Here is a 16,936-nt window from a genome sequence, read left to right as displayed (position 1 = left end):
AATGGAGGAAGAGTGGTAATTAACCCTTAATTCTGTTTTCCATTTACATAAAGGCTTCTTCATTTGTGGTCTATATATGCTTTCTTTCCTTAAAAACAATCTCATAAAAACATCTTGAGGAGAAGATAGAAATGAACATGAATCACTCTATAATACAAACATCCTAAAAGCAGAGATCAGTTTGTATCCTCCTTTGTATCTCCTATTATGCCTCTATTGCGTAAAACATTACCTTAGAGGAAGGTGACCCTTAGTATGCATCTTCCCCTTTACTCACAGCAACAAGACAGTTTCTGTAAAGTCTTTCCTAATGATCCTTAGGGATGATAGACTGATTCACCACTTTCTGCTTTAGTTGAATCCAATGCTGCCTCTGGAACTTGTTACTGATCCCATCATGACTGGTGCCCTGTCTGCAAGTGGTCCCTATCTGGATCAGAAATGGACTTCCCTCAGCCCCATTTCATCTGTTAGTTTTTAAAAAGTAGCACAGGCCCTGGCTCATGTAGCTCAGGAGATTGAACACAGGCCTGCAAACCAAAGGGTCACTAGTTCAATTCCCAGCCAGGGCACACTAGTTCAATTCCCAGCCAGGGCACACGCCTGGGTTGCAGGCCAGGCCCCAATTGGGGGTGTTCAAGAAGCAACCACACATTGATGTTTTCTCTCCCTCTGCTTCTCCTTCTCTTCCTCTCTCTAAAAATAAATAAATAAAATCTTTTAAAAAATAAAATAAACAGCAGCACAAAGTTAGGGATATTTCTGATTTGCTAACAAAATTACCATTTTACTATGTCTAATAGCGTAATGGCAAAAATATAGAAATGTTCAGTCCTTTAAAAGTAATGCATGTCAAGTCCTGTTTTTCTACTGAGTTAAGACCTTTATTTCTCTTGCAGAATTTACTTTAATTTTCCAAAAGCTTACAGTTGGGAGATGATTTAAGGTAAAAATCACATCTCCAAATGTTACTGACGTTGTTTAGCCCTTAAACTAGCTAACTCTAATGCATGATAATCATGGCAAACTAGATGAGCAATAAACTAAGGGATGACTAAATTATTCCTTCTGTTTTTTAATAATTAACATCCCCTCTATGCCATAAGTTTGTTAATAACCGAGTGTTTGCCATTTCTCAATCACTATTCCTGAAAAGGTACTTTTAAAATGAACATACTATGCTACTAAAATACCCATCCTTATATAAGCCTCACCATAATTATAGTTTTGTATAATTAGAGTTTTATGTCAAAAGATTTATATCTTTATTACCTCAAGCAATATTTCACAGCTGCCAAGAATGATTTATGCAATAATGATTTAAGCTGTAAAATAGAATCCTCAAAAGAAGGGCTGTCAAATATTCTTACCACAAATAACTAAGTTTTTAAAAATTGATATCCTGGTAAACAGCAAGTCCTACTGTACCCAGTTAAACCACATAAACCAGCATGGTAGGAAGGGTTGCTGCACAATGGTAATCACACAACTCACCGTGCGCTGCATCAATGGGAACTCATTACATAGGCCACAGGGTTTGCATTGCTTATAAACCCTCTGGCCACTTCAGAAATAATGCCATGTTCATGTTTTTGCTACTGAAATATGAGTGAATGAAAAAAGTGGAGAGTATCTAAACTTTTTGTTACTTTGCTCATCATGCATACTATATCAGTATTCATATTCCTATGAAATGCTAAATAAAGAATAAGTAAAGAAAGCATTTTCTGTACATACTCTTCAGACTCCAAGAACCTCTCAAAAGTAAATGACCTCAGTAATGAAGAATTAAGGAAACTTCAAGAAACAAATCAATGAAAATGTTCATTTTGTCCCTTCCTGCTTTTATAAATCCGAAGTGTCTGATGGGTTTTTAAGAGGCAAGACTTTCAAAGCTTTCAAACTTCACAAGCTCTGACTGATTTTGCAGATGCCGTGTGAATAAAACCAATCACCTCTGAAGATTCTATTCAAGGTATATGAACTAGTAGCAAAAACACAAGTTGATTATATTCAGAGCCAATAAATCTGGCTGTGACTTTACAATCTAAAAAGGTCATTCAAATTTACCTTTTTCTTTGGAAAGAAAAGAAAACTCCTGACCGATCTCCTCATGTTTCCCATATCAACGAAAGCAAAATAGGCAGTATTTGTCATTAACTGTAAATTTACCCAAGTCCTTGCAGACTATATCACACCTCAAAATTAAACCAACAGAATCAAAATCATCACCAAACATTGAACCAAACCTAAACAAATTTCCAAATAAATGTCTTTGTGTAAAACAGGGAGGTATTAATTTGTATAACCAAGAAAATCACTAAAATAAGATTTGCACTAGTCAAATTCCAAATCTTCACTGAAGACATTTTTACATTCAATTTTGTGATAAGTTGCCTTTTAAAGGTATTCTGAGATTATTTCACACACTCACATTATTCAAGTTAAATGAGGTTTCAAAAAGCACTATTCCACTTGATAAAGAACAATTTATATTTGAAAACACTATATGAAAAATGTAGTTAGTACCTAAGTAATCTGGACAGTCCAAGATTCATTTATACTTAAATCATCTAAGTTGATAAAATTCTAAAATGTCCCATAAAATATAATGACTCAAGGTGGGCCAATATTACCCATAGAAACCACAGTATAGACTATGTCAACATCATGATAAGTATTCAGATAAAACAAAATATCAGACATTCAAATTATGCCGAAAGTCAAATTGTTGGCATCAGATACACACATACTAAGAAGATGACTTGCATTTGGGTAAAGCCTCAGTCCAAGAAGTGTTTTCAAGGCAACAGGGCAATTAGGCTATTTCTAGTATGCCAATGCTACAGACTGAAAAGTGGGGGAAAAGTGAGAAGAACTTTCAAAACAATCTCTATGTTGGTTAACAATCATATGTGTTTTCATTCCAGATTAATCTAAAATTATACAAACCTATTTTTCAATCATATTTTGTTGTGCATACCGACTCAAATTGATATTAAGGGAACTTCAATAATTAAGAATTGTACCTTTTCTGTCATGAAATGTTTAATTATGAGATTAGAAGAGGAAGAGTTCAACCTTTTCTCTGTTAGAATTTGTTGTTTGTATTTTACCAAATGACAAGTAATTATGTGATATAGGCTATAACACACGACTCATACATTCAGTTTCAAAACTTAAGTTACCTAAAAACCTGACTAGATATCCTTCTGCTTCACTAATTTCTAGCAATGAAATAAATGCTAATGCAATATCAACAAAGCTAACTACAATATGCATTTTTAATACATTCACCTTTATACCTACATTATCAAATATAATTAAGTGTGCACATTTGGAAGTGTATATACTTGAAAATGGGTATATCTGAATATACATTACGTATAACTTTATATACATATATATTGTGCGTTTAATAAATGCATGTCCATTAAATGTGTATTTTTGAGGACTTTTATATGTTAACATATTTATGGTCCCACAGCAAGCTTGAAAGAAGGAAGAGTGCCCTTGAAGTTGAGGTTTGACCTTAAGTTGAATTTGCCAGTTTTGCTGCAGCTAAAAAAATAAGTACTAATAACTCCACAGCATCATAGTTCCCTTTATCCATTTTGTTTTTTAGGACAAATCTTGAATATAAACAGCCTTTATTATTTGAGTATACATAGGTTTACTAGACCAATTTTAAAAGTTCTCATACAAGAATCTTTTATACAAGATTCTTAATCTTGTATAAAAAGAAGCAAAAGAAAAAAGAGGCATTGCCTATCAAATAAAGCTGAAGAGCTAAGAAATATGTATAATCTAATAGTTTTAGTTTCAGATATAGTTTTTAACAAGATTTTGCTTTGTATTTTTTAGTTTAAACAGCTATATAAAACTCTGTATTTTTTTCCCACCAAATGCATGTCAACAATACCAGTAAATTACTGGTCCTTTTATCATTCCTTAGAAAGGGGAGAGAGTAAGAATTACAGCACTTTGTCCTCAGAGACATTAACTTATTGCACTTTTGAAGAGTACAGAGGACACTTTCTCAAAGAAGAAATTGCTCTTACTAATCTACTAATGAGAATATCCTTATTTTTGAATCCTAAAATACTATAAGCAAAGTGTATAACTACACCTGCATATTTGGGGCTTCTTTGCATATGAACTTTCAGTATCAGTTGTCAAAATTTCATGTGAATGAAATCAAATACAAGAAATCCTAAATAGGTAAACTTTACCATTTTTGTGATAGTAGGTGACCTCCACTTTCCTCTCCTCTGACCCCAGCAATGCCTGGGCAATTTGGGCAATATCATGCCTCTTGGTCTCTGGCCCATGGAGGAAGTCACATGTGCATGGCTTTTGCATGACATCTGGCCTGGAGAAACCGGTCATCTCACAGAACCCATCGTTGCAGTAGATGATGGCACAGTTTTGCACTCTGGCATTTGCAATGATAAATTTTTTATCTGTAATAAGAAGATAGTAAGGTATCTTTTAAAAATCTTCCACGAGATTTTCATAAATACTAAAATAATTTGGTGCATAATAGGAGAGCTGAAATGCAGTTACTTCCCAAATTGCTAACTGTCCAGGCTTTTAAAAAGGAGAGAAAAAAAACCCAACCTTAAATGTGAAATTATTGGTCCTAAGTAGTTTTAATAATAAAAAAAGTATTAAGGAACTACTCTTCAAATTTTGATAATGTAATTTCCCAAATAACCTAGTTCTCAAGCCCTCTAACTCCCTGGGGTTCCACTGCACATTCAAACAATCAGCTGCCCCATTGATATTTCCAGAATACCATCTAATTGTAAGATAAATATTTTCAAAGCCAAAACAGAGAAATATTATGTAGCTGTCCGATTTCTCACTTACACCTTGACCTTTAGAGTGCAACTTTCTTAAAGTAGTTATTATTCTTGCATTTCTCTATCCCTCTATCCCTCTAAGGCATACTACACACATCATATTCTTTAAAAATAACAAAACTATTACCAATGAAAGTATTTCACATTAATTTTCAGTTCAGTAATGAAAAGGTTCAACTTTTTATAACATATATTTCCCAGAAGATAGAAATATTTACACATACATCCACATTCTCAGTAAATATTATGTTAAAACCTTTCCATTTCTACTTGGGGAGAACCTTGAAATTTTATGTAGTTGTAGGTATTTTAATACCTACAAATGGTTTATTAATTTTTGGTCACCAATTATATTTTCCATGTCCAAATAGAGTATAAAGCAGGATATAGAACTTTATTTTACACACAAGTTCATGTGATGAAAGACAGTGCTAAAATAACTGCAAAATACACAACACAAATGTGTGTTAATGTGGTTTTAAAAAATGTCGAATATCAATGAACAAATATAGAGTTTAAAATTAACACATTTATGTAACATTTATTCCTTATAGTTAGTTCACCTGAGAATATTGAATTTTTCTGCATTCAGTCTTTGTGGGATTTACTTAGTGTACTCCAATTTTTAACTTTCTGGATGAAAATTGAATGGGGATAATAAAGGAACAAAATATTCTTTTGAATAATAATTTACATTGGGAACCAACAAGAATCAAATAATACTTTTTTCATTTTTTTCTGCATGGTGTAGATTTGCATTGATTCAAAGCAAAGTTTAGCTTCTATGAACCAGCAGCTAGCAAGCATGCCTGTCATGACAAAGCCTTGCTATTTAACCAGGATGATATATAGTTTGCATAGCCATTTCCATCGCTGTTACCATTTACATTCTCTAGTTCCAATAGTATTCTCTGCCCTGCTCCTGACTTTCGAAAACTCTGCAATAAAACAGCCTCAAAATATAAACCCATGTTATACTAGTACGTTCCCGTTAAGGGAGTAGAAGAGTAGGACATTAAAGCAGATAAGGTAGCAGTGGGAGAGAAGGATCAAGTTGCCTCCTATAATGGAGACCATAATCTAAAATGTAAATCAAAATTAATATCAGAGGGAGAACACTCCCGCTGCCGTTAGAACCTCCTGGCTGGGTTTCACAGCCTCTTAACTTGCCAGAGCCCGGAGTTGCCGTCTCCGCTCGTCAGCGGCGGACGCCCAGAGCACTATCAAAGCTGAAAGCGAGGGAGAGAGAAGAACAAATGAACTTACTTTGCCCTTCAAATTTCCGTATGATGGTCCCCAGAAATGTGTTTTGTGGTGCCACATGCCCCCTGCGGACAGGCATGTTGACCCCGGTGTTCCGAGGAGCGCTCCCCGCGAGCTCCGGAGTTCTCCCGGGATCTCTCCTCTGCTAGAGCCCAGGCCAGCTCGCGAGCCGCTCTTTGTGGCAGAGCATCCTCTTTTGAAACCAGAAATCTCTTTCCATTAGCACCACTTCTACACACCCGCTTTCTCCACCGGAGTCCAATCCATTCCCCTCACCTCCCGGACTGCCGCGGGTGAGAGGTTTTGGGGGTGGGGAGAAGGAAGGAGGCGGGGAGAAGGGAGGCGGCAGCGGAGGGAGGGAGTGGGGAGCAGTGGGGAAGGGGGAGGGGGGCAGAGAGTCACAAGGGCAATCGATCTGTTTCTGTTTCCCCGAACAGCGCCAATTTCCCACTGCAAATGGGCTTAACCTGTCGGGCGGTTGCCCACAGCTGTCAGAATGGCCGATGGGGGATGGAAGACTTGTGTGGCTGTTGGAGGAGTGGAGAAAGAAAAGGAGGCTGGGGGGAGGCAGGGAGGGAGGGCTTGACGTTTCTATCCCCGCCCTCTCCCCTACACACAGACACACAGACACACACACACACACACACACACACAGACACACAGACGCGAGTGTGTGCACGCGCGTGCGCGCGCGTCCTCCTTATCCCTAGAGTTTGGGCGCCGCCACAGCTCGGATTACTCAAGCGTGCTTTTGCGGAAGCCAGCCAAGAAATCTCCAAAACTCAGTGACAAACAGCTACTCTGGGAAGGTGATCTCCAGGGCCTCCCGTCAAGAACTCCATCCCTGAGCTTCTCACGCCTAGATAGCTAAAACACTCTTAGCTGTAAAGAAAGGACAGGTGGGAAAACAGTCCCTCACTGAGGACTATTTCTAAACTCTGGTGGCGTTCAAGAGGTTGAGAACTGAGGATGAGCCACTTAAAGGTGCAGGTTTAGCATCAGGATGCACTGGAATCCCCGGGGCTGGGCGAAGGTGGGCGCTGACGCCCGGTTGAGCTGGCTCCCAGGTCCCTGCCGGGCGCTGGACCGTGCCTCTCAAAGACTGGCGCTGCCGCTGGGCATGCCCAGTTTCACCGCTAGAATCCCTAAGGAGGTGCAAGGTTGGGGAGTGACTGAGTCTGCAGGTGTGGGAGGCTGCAAGAAAGATGAGAAGGCCAAAGGGTGTTCGAGAAACTGGTACAAATCAAGGAAAGAGTTTGCAAAGGGCGAGGCTGGGCGCCAGGGGGGAAGGAACAAAAGGTGGGTGGGGCTAAGAGTTACCAGCCTCTGAGTGACCTCCCATGCCACTCATCTCCTGAACACAGAGGCACACCATTCTGCCCTTTTCCACCATTTCTAGGAGATCATCTGGTTTAGGATGGGAATGAGTTCAAGAGGCAGAATCAAGTCCGCTTCCTTTTTGCTTCTCAGAGCACGCCAACGCGGGGATCTCATTGTATAAGTGCATATACTTCTTACCAAATAGTCCTTCTGGAAACTTAGCAAATCAAATGTGACAAGCCATACAAACAAATGGTGTTTTCTAAGTTGTTTTTCTAGTTTTTCTTGCTTCTTTTGGCTTCATTTATATTATTCCCTCTTTAACCTAATAGCCAGCCCCTTTTTCTAACGGAAATTGCCGCCACTACAACCTACAGAACTAGAACACGGACAAACCTTGTTTCCGGCTGGTGGTTCAGAGCCCCCTATCAAGACACGTAGTTGAATGATAAAGTTTTTGAGGTATTCAAAATCTGTATTCAAATACAGATTTTGAACCAGTCTCATCCATATTTTCTCAGTTTCAACTTCAAATCTGAAGTGACAAAAAAAATCTGGGTGGAACTGAAAAGGTCCGAGAAGGAGGGCGACGTTAGGAAAGTGAATTGTGCAGACTGCAATAAATAACGAGGAAATAAATATAATAACTTTCATTTTACATCCCAGAAAATACAAGCCAAGGGAAAAATACAAACCAAAACAAGAAATTAAGCAATTCTTATTCTTTCATATCAGAGTAATGAAAATGAATCAGAAAGGTGACACATTGCTTGGGAATGTTGACTTTTCCAGTCAATTAGCTTTACTTAAAAATAAGCAATATATGACAACCCTCAGACTCTTATAGTAACTTTAGCTTTCCTGAACCTGTACAGTTCCCTCCTTCGGAATATTTAAAAAACACGCTTCTTCAGTATATTTACTCCTCCTTATTTGTATAAGTAGATTATTCTGTCATTCGGTTCCAGCTGCAGCTGGCTTGTGAAACAACACAGTTCTCCCAGGTACTAAATGTGTGGAGGAAGCTATCCATGGTGCTGATTATGACTATGCCATTAGCAACTGCTCTCTGCATACAACAGCAAGAGACAATAGGACTGCAAACTCAGGCAAGTGGCCCGGATATATTCACATATACTACTTGTGACACTGGACACCCACAGCAACACAGAGTGCTACTTGCATCTAATTTCTAAAGCACCTTTCTTTTCTATCTAGCTTCTTAGGTAAATCCAAGCTCAAATACATTTCTCCCAAAATGCATCAAGACTTCAGAGAAAAGTGAACAAACCACATATTGTGTAAATTGTAATTAAGCTTTCATGTACACTAAAAATGCACAACAGTAAGTTATTTCAAAGCCATATGAAAAATAGTTTTTATCAAATCACATATAAATTAGGTAAATGAATATTGTTTTAATGGAAATAGGCATTTCCACATGCTGTTTGAAGCACAATATTTATTTACCATATAACAAGATGCATTGACATGTGAAAGGTAACCATGCATTATGTCTCTTGTTATGAGTCTGATATTAACTTTCACAAATTTATTGAGTCTAAAACTCTTGACTTTCACTTGAAGGGTAGAAAAAATGGTTTATTCAAAGGAAAATTGACATTTTGCTCCCTGAAGTATTATTTCTCTACAACCTTTAGAGTAGTCTCTGTTTGTTTGTCCTGGGAAATTAAATATGTGATGGTTAAAGCTCCATATGAGCATTCACTGTGTGCTTCACATCTTCCCCAACCTCGTTTATTTCTAAGATTAGTTCTATTTAGGTTTTAGTGTAAGATCATAGGACAGTCTATAACCTATGTATTATAATTGGTTGATCTGAGTAGAAGATTAAAGGCATCCTGTTTCTAAATTACATTAGTGATTGTGTTCATGCATTATACATTGGTACAGTGGAGACAAGTACATCAGTCTATATTCAGCCCATAATAGAATAAAACCAGAGGATGCTAATCATGGCTGCTTACTGGCTGCAAGATTACTCCTCCTCTCTACAAAAGCAAACTTTACATTTTGTGTTGATGCCAGGTATCATACATTTTTAGTATGTTAGGATCTTTATTTTTAGAATTCCAAATATTGAACAAAGCACAGAGAGATTCAAATGTTGGAATCTATCAAGTGTACAGTTTAATACTCAACACAATCTAATTATGAGCAAAGATACAGTATAGATTCAGACACATTCTTAAAATTACTTAATTATCTCTGTTACCTTAAAATTAAGTATTAATAGCTTAGTATTTGTGGTACATTAAAAGCTTTTTACCAATGCCTACCACATAGCAAGAACTCAATAAATTTCATACACACAAAATTTTATACATAAACCCACAGAATAAATGGGAGCCTACCAAAGAACTCTACATTAGGAATTATTTAAATATTGTACATTCATTAATGCTTGAATCTTTAAGGAACTAGGAGCAACTGCTATGGGTTATTTAAGTGACATTCTTATATTGAAAGGGAATGAAAATTTTCTGAGATCAAATAATCAAATAATTTGTTTAAAATGTTTGTAATTTTACAGAATATAAATCAATGAATCAAGTGAAGTTTTCTTAATTTGACAAAATTAGTTTAATGATTTGATGACCACAATGCAGCATTAAGAAGACTATTTTATTTATTTTATTTTTAAAAGATTTTATTTATTTATTTTTAGAGAGAGGTGAAGGAAGGGAGAAAGAGAAGGAGAGAAACATTGATGTGTGGTTGCCTCTTGCATATCCCCAACTGAGGACCTGGCCTGCAACCCAGGAATGTGCCCTGACAGGGAATCGAACTGGCACCCCTTTGGTTCTCAGGCTGATGCTCAGTCCACTAAGCCACACCAGCCAGGGCAAGAAGAGAACATTTTAATGAGTTCTTCTAAAGGGATCCTGGGTACTATTGTCTTAGTAACTACATCACATTTAACCTAAGCAGCATCCAATTTTACAGTTAGAAATTTTACAAATTTTAGCTTCTGTTATCTTTTCTTCAATCCTCACCCAAGGATATATTTATTGATTTGGGAGAGAGAGGGAGAGAGAGAGAGAGAGAGAGAGAGAGAGAGAGAGAGAGAGAGAGAGAGAGAGAGAGAGAGAGAGATTAATCAGTTGCCTCTTATGCATGCCTGGACCAGGGATCAAACTGGCAAGTTGGGTATATGCCCTGACCAGGTATTAGACCTACAACATTTTGGTATATGGGATGATACTCCAACCAATAAAGCCATCTGGCCAGGGCTGGCTTTATGTATCTCTAGAATATTAAAAGAGTCAGAAATTTTGAGGTCATTTATTAAAACAACAATATTTCCATGCAGGCAGAAGAAAATTGGTTTCTAACCTGAAATAGACATTAATAGTAGAAACTAATGAAAACAGTCAAGTTCTCTTGTTCACAGCTTCCTTTTTAAAATCAGTATAACCATCCCCAACTTTCAATTTTATGTAAAGAATAACTAGGAAAATGAATATAAGGACAAGGGCTCAGGGCTCTGGGCTCTGATGGTGGGGTCCCAGGGGTTCGCCTGCCTCCCAGATGCATTTCTGGACCCAAGGAAGACTGCATAAAGAGTAGGGGGAAGCCAGATTCATGGGCTGGTAATGAGAAATCAGGTAAGACAACCCTGCCAGCATGCAAGTGGGTGAGTGTCATAGCACAAACTCTTGCAGGTCATGAACATTCAAATAGCAGCTACAATCTAAGCACTCTTTATTAGGAAAGTTAGTAAATAAATAATATTAACATTAATGTATAAGATTTAACAAATTTAGATTAAGGTTGTATTGGTGGCATGTGTTTGGGGCATAAGAAGTATGGTATAGAACGAAATAGGTGAATCATGCTTGTACTCATTAGTTTGAGTGATTCGGACTAATGTCAGTGACTGTTACTCGTGTATTAACATAAGTATGCCTCATTATAAAATTGAATATTTCTTTAAAAAATTTAGATGCTTTTCTGATAACATACTGTACTTGTTAGTTTTAACCCAAATGGCTATTATTCACTGCTCTTGGGATACTTTTGTGATAATATTTCTACATTATTTTTTATTCAAATGGTTAATATTTGGTTCATCACATTGATAGTATGTGAATCTTACTCAAGAGTGAGTTTGTTTTTCTGTAGAGAATAAGATCTTTGCAGATACTTCCCTATAATGTATCACCTATTCCTGCAGAAAATAATCTGTTTATATGTGTGTTGTTGATATATTCATCAATAATTGAAATGCAGAATAGCTAGATTTCTTATAATCTATAAAAGAGACCTGATTTCTTATAATCTATGACATCTATGTTTGTTAAAATTAAACACATGCACATATTCTAGGTGAAGATTTGACACAGTACATTAGTAAGGTTACTTTAGAAGATGATTTCTTTACTCAATTCGTAAGTAATTTAGCAGAGAGCTCCAAAAATGAGCCAGCTATTATACCTTATAGTTTTTTAGAAAACCAAGATAGTGTATCAATTTTCTTTTATATTGGTAGATGTTAATATTATTTCTTAGTTGACAAATGCACTCTTATTATCCAGATGAATTATGTGTTGTAGTTGTTAACCCTAACTTGACTGATCTTTGCAATATAGAACTGCATGTATTTTCCTAGAATTATATTATATAGCATTGCTTCTTTTCTGGAAGAAATTTGATTTAGTTAGTTTGAAAACTGTAACTTCATCTTTGGACAGGTTTATTCTGCCATAGAATTTCTATAATATTTAAGCAAATCTATACACTAAGAACCAAGCTTTTTCCTAAACAAATAATTTGGAAGCTGTCATTTGAGCATATCTGTTCGTGATGGAGTAATAGGATCAAAATTTAATGTTTCACATTTAACAACTATACAATTGGGCAAAATATGGAAAGCAATGGCTTTCAGATATTAAACAAGAAAAAGTATAGGAACCTATTTCCCTCCACCGCAAAAAAAGAGCAAAAACAAGCTGAGCTCTATGATTGCCCAGCTAAACAGAATTTTCAGACAAAGGTGAACAGACTGGGAAAACAAACAGAGCTCAATGGACTGAACTGAGGAGATAAGGTTTGCACTTTAGGGAAATTAAGGCAGCTTGACTTTATGAGCAGAATCATGGAGAAGGGGGAGTTGCATAAAGGAAAGGTTCAGATAGTTTCATAACATTCAATCCAAGTCTTTGTCTGAGTACTGTTTTGTGTAAGTGTGTGAGAAAGCTACCTAATGCCAGAGGGAAAAAAATGAAGAAATTATTTGGTAGAACAAGTGTTTGGTACCAACACTTACACAGGACTGGAAATAGTTAATTCTGACACCATCTAAGGTGAAAATTTCTCTAACTTGTGGAATACTGTTTAGGCACTTCAGAAAGTTATTGAATTAACAGAGGGACAAAATTAGACCTTAAGCAAACTGTGATCTACAAAGCTCAGAAGGAAGTCTCAAAAGGATTAGACTGATATTCTAATCATTTCCCAGAACACAAGCACCTGTATGTAAAGCAATACAATAAAATCCTGCACATAAGACACACAATTAATGACCAGCAGCCAAACAAACATCACAGGCATGCAAAAAATGAGAGAAAAATTTATCAATAGAAAGAACCAGAAAGGATATAGATGATTGAATTAGCAAAAAATGACACTATGCAATTATTATAAATACCCTTCTTCTGTCCAAATGAGTAAAGGAAAACATGAGCCTGTTGAAGAAAGAAATGGAGGATATAGCAAAGGTCCACATCACATTGTAGATATGTAAATGTAACATTAAACATGGAAAAATACATTACATGAGATTAGGAACAATTAAACTTTACCAAAAAAATCAGTGAAATTGAGGACATCACAATAGAAACTGTCCAAATGAAACTGAGAAAAAACTGGCTAAAATAAAAAACAACATTTGTTAACTGTAAAGCAATGGCATCTCATCTAATATGGATATAATTAGAGACAGGGTGAGAGGAGTCAGAATATGAAAACCATTTGAAAAAATAACTCAATATTTTCTAAATCTGATTTTTAAACATTTGAACCTGGAGATACACAAAGTTGAACTAAAGAGAAGAAAGAGAAAACCACACCAAAGCATTATAATGAAATTGATAACTTGTGATAGAAGTATTTTTAAACCTTAAAAATAAATGATAGGAAAAAATGTCAAATTTAATATAATGGAGACTTTTTATCAGTATCTATGCTAGTAATATATAGTGCAGCAACACCTCTCAAGTACTTAAAGAAAAAAAACAGCAACTACAAAAATAAAACAAAAAGCTGACCATAAATTTACTATCTAGTAAAAATGATCTATAATAAATTAAGTCAAAATAAAAACTTTTTCAGACAAGCAGAACCAAGAGAATTCATTATCAGTAGATATGTAGTAAGATAAGTACTGTCAAAGAAAAACTTTCAGAAGAAAAATTATGTCAGAAGGAAAATTGCACTGAAGCAATGTAATGACAATTACTAGAAATGATAAATCTGTAAGAAAAATGCAAGACTTTCCCCACAATTTTTATACTTTTAAAAATTATACTTGAATATTTAAAGTAAAACCAATAATAATCAATTGTGGGGTTTACAACAATATCAAAGTAAATATTACAACAACCAAACAAAAGACAAGAGGGAAAAAATGAAAGTATACTGTTATGAGTTTCTTATACTACTTATGAGACAGTATATTACTTGAACTTAGATTGTAATAAGCTAAACATACATATACTTTATGTATATTTATATAAACATATATTTTATATAAATAAATAAATATATATATGCAGAGAGAAGGAGAGACATATATCCTCTGTAATACCCACTAAAAATAATAAAGATACATCACACTAATTGGTCAAGAGCAGAGACAAAATAGAATCAATAAGTATTTCAAACTAGTATAAAAAGGGAGGCGAAAAGAAACTAAGAATAGATGGGATCAAAAAATAGCTGTGTGATACATTTAACATATTCATACAATATAATTATATTAAATGTAATGAACCTAAACATCCCTTCTGAAAGGAAGTTTGTCAACCTGAAATGAAGAGTAGCTATTGCCTACAAAAACTCCACCTTAAATATAAACATGGAAAGAGGCTTAGAATCAATGAATGGAAAAGGATGTAGCATGCAGACTCCATATTAAAAGCTGAAAATTACTATATTAAAAGTAAAGTGAATTTCAGAGCAAGAACTATTACAAGGGATAGTGAAAGACAGTTGATAAAGACAGATATATTAACTCATTAACAGAATGTAATATCCTAAGTATGTATGCACTTATAATGAGTTTTATTATATAAAATAAGTAACTAGCAGGAGTGGTATATTCATATAATGGATACTAACGGGCCATAAAAAAGAGTGAAATGCTTGCATATGCTACAACCTGACTGCCACTGCAACCATTATGGTGAATGCAAGAAGCTACACACATGAAGCCACAACTGTATGATTCCATTTATTTGACATTTCTAGGAGAGGCAAATCCCTGGAATTGTGAAATAGATTAGTGGTTGCAGGAGCTAGCAGAGGAAGAAATGGGGAGTACTGTGTACTAGGTATAAGGTATATTTGTAGTGATGAAAATGTACTAAAATTCGATTGTGGTAATAGTTAAACATCTGTGAATATACTAATGAAACACATTAAGTTGTATACTTTTACAAAAATGAATCCTATAGTATGTGAATTATATATCATTAAAATTATTATATAATTTTAAATAAAATATTAAATATTTATTTATTAAATAAAAAAGTTGTAAAAGGAAAAGGAGAAATAAGTCTATTATAGTTTGAAATTTTTTAATTAAATTTATTGGGTTAACATTAGTTAATAGGTTCATATAGGTGTCAAATGTACATTCCTATGATACATAATCTGTATATTGTATTGTGTGCCCAGCACCCAAGTCAGATCATCTTCCATCACCATCTATTTGGCCCTCTTTAACCTTTACTACCCCTTCCCTCCTTCCCTCTGGTAACCACCATACTGTTGTCTGTGTCTATGAGTTTCAGTTTTGTATCCCACATATGAGTAAAATCACATGGTTTTTAGATTTTCCTGACTGACTTATTTCATGTAGCATGATATTGTCAAGGCCCAACCATGTTGTTACAAATGGCAGTATTTCATCTTTTCTTATGGTCGAGTACTATTCCATAGTTTATATGTATCACGTCTTCTTTACCTGGTCATCTATGAAGGACTCTTTGGTTGTTTCCATGTCTTGACCACCACAAATAATGCTGCAATAGGAGTGCATATATCTTTGTGAATAAATGTTTTCAAAAATTTGCACAGATAACCAAAAGAGGGTTGCTAGGTCATGTGGTAACTCTATTCTTACTTTTTTAGGAACCACCATACTGATTTCCACAGTGGCTGCACCAGTTTATGTTCCCACCAGCTTCGAACGAGGGTTCCTTTTCTCCACTACCTCTCCAACACTTGTTATTACCTATATTGTTAATAATAGCCATTCTAACAGGTAAGAGGTGATATCCCAATGTAGTTTTGATTTGCATTTCTCTAATAGCTACTAAAGTTGAACATCTTTTCATGTATCCGTGGGCTATTATCTTCTTGGGAGAAGTGTATATTCAGGTCATCTGCCCATTTTTTAATTGGATTGTTTGTTTGGTGTTGAGTTGTATGAGTTTTTTATATTTTTTGGATATTAACTCCTTGTTGGAGCTGTTGTTTGAAAATATCATCTCCCATATGGTTGCTATTTGTTTTGTTGTCTGATTCTTTTGCTGTCCAGAAGGTCTTTTGTTTGCTATAATCCCATTTATTTAATTTCACCTTTTCTACCCTTGCCTTTAAGGTCAAATTCATAAAATGTTCTCTATGTCCAAGGTCCATAAGTTCCATACCTATGTTTTCTTTTATGGAATTTTTTTGTTTCAATCTTATATTCAGGTCTTTGATCATTTGAATTAATTTTTGTACATGGAAACAAACTGTAATTTAGTTTCATTCTTTTATATATGGCTTTCCAATTTTCTCAGCAGTTATGACAAGACTTTCTTTAATTCAGTGTGTACTCTAGCTCCTTTGTAAAAAATTATTTGCTCATATACATTTGGTTTTATTTCTGGCCTCTCAGTTCTATTCCACCCATTTTTGTCTGTTTTTCTGTCAATACCATGCTGTTATGGTTATTGTAGCCCTGTACTATAATTTGAAGTCTGGTAGTATGATACCTCCAGTTCTACTCTTTTTTCTCAGGATTACTTTGTCTATCTGGGGTCTTTTGTGGTTCTGTACAAATCTGATATTTTTTGGTTCAATTTTTTTAATAACATCAAGATTTTTTAATGTAGATTGCATGAAATCTGTGTGTTGCTTTCAGTAAGCTTGCTACTTTAACTATGGTGATTCTTCTGTCCAAGAACATGGAATAGCTTTTCATTTTATTGTATATTTCCCAATGTCTTTTAATAATGCTTTGTAGTTTTCAGTAT

At 35.3% G+C, this 16,936-nt stretch overlaps 1 protein-coding gene across 1 annotated transcript in view; it reads right to left on the bottom strand.

Annotated features, from left to right (window-relative positions):
• KCNH7 (potassium voltage-gated channel subfamily H member 7) overlaps positions 1–6,375 on the bottom strand; it is a 476,729-nt gene extending 470,354 nt beyond the window's left edge. The window contains exons 1-2 of the mRNA XM_045819059.1: positions 6,132–6,375; positions 4,233–4,463 (exon numbers count right to left, since the gene is read on the bottom strand). Coding sequence (XP_045675015.1) covers positions 4,233–4,463; positions 6,132–6,207 — 307 coding nt within the window. The 5' untranslated portion in view covers positions 6,208–6,375. The remainder of the gene's footprint in view (positions 1–4,232; positions 4,464–6,131) is intronic.
• Positions 6,376–16,936: the final 10,561 nt, after the last annotated feature.

The sequence above is a fragment of the Phyllostomus hastatus genome, unplaced genomic scaffold (genome assembly GCF_019186645.2).
Source record: "Phyllostomus hastatus isolate PE091 unplaced genomic scaffold, TTU_PhHast_1.1 phas_contig_1, whole genome shotgun sequence".
Taxonomy (NCBI): domain Eukaryota; kingdom Metazoa; phylum Chordata; class Mammalia; order Chiroptera; family Phyllostomidae; genus Phyllostomus; species Phyllostomus hastatus.
Note: the sequence above shows the minus strand (reverse complement) of the source record. Positions and strands in the feature narration are given on the sequence as shown.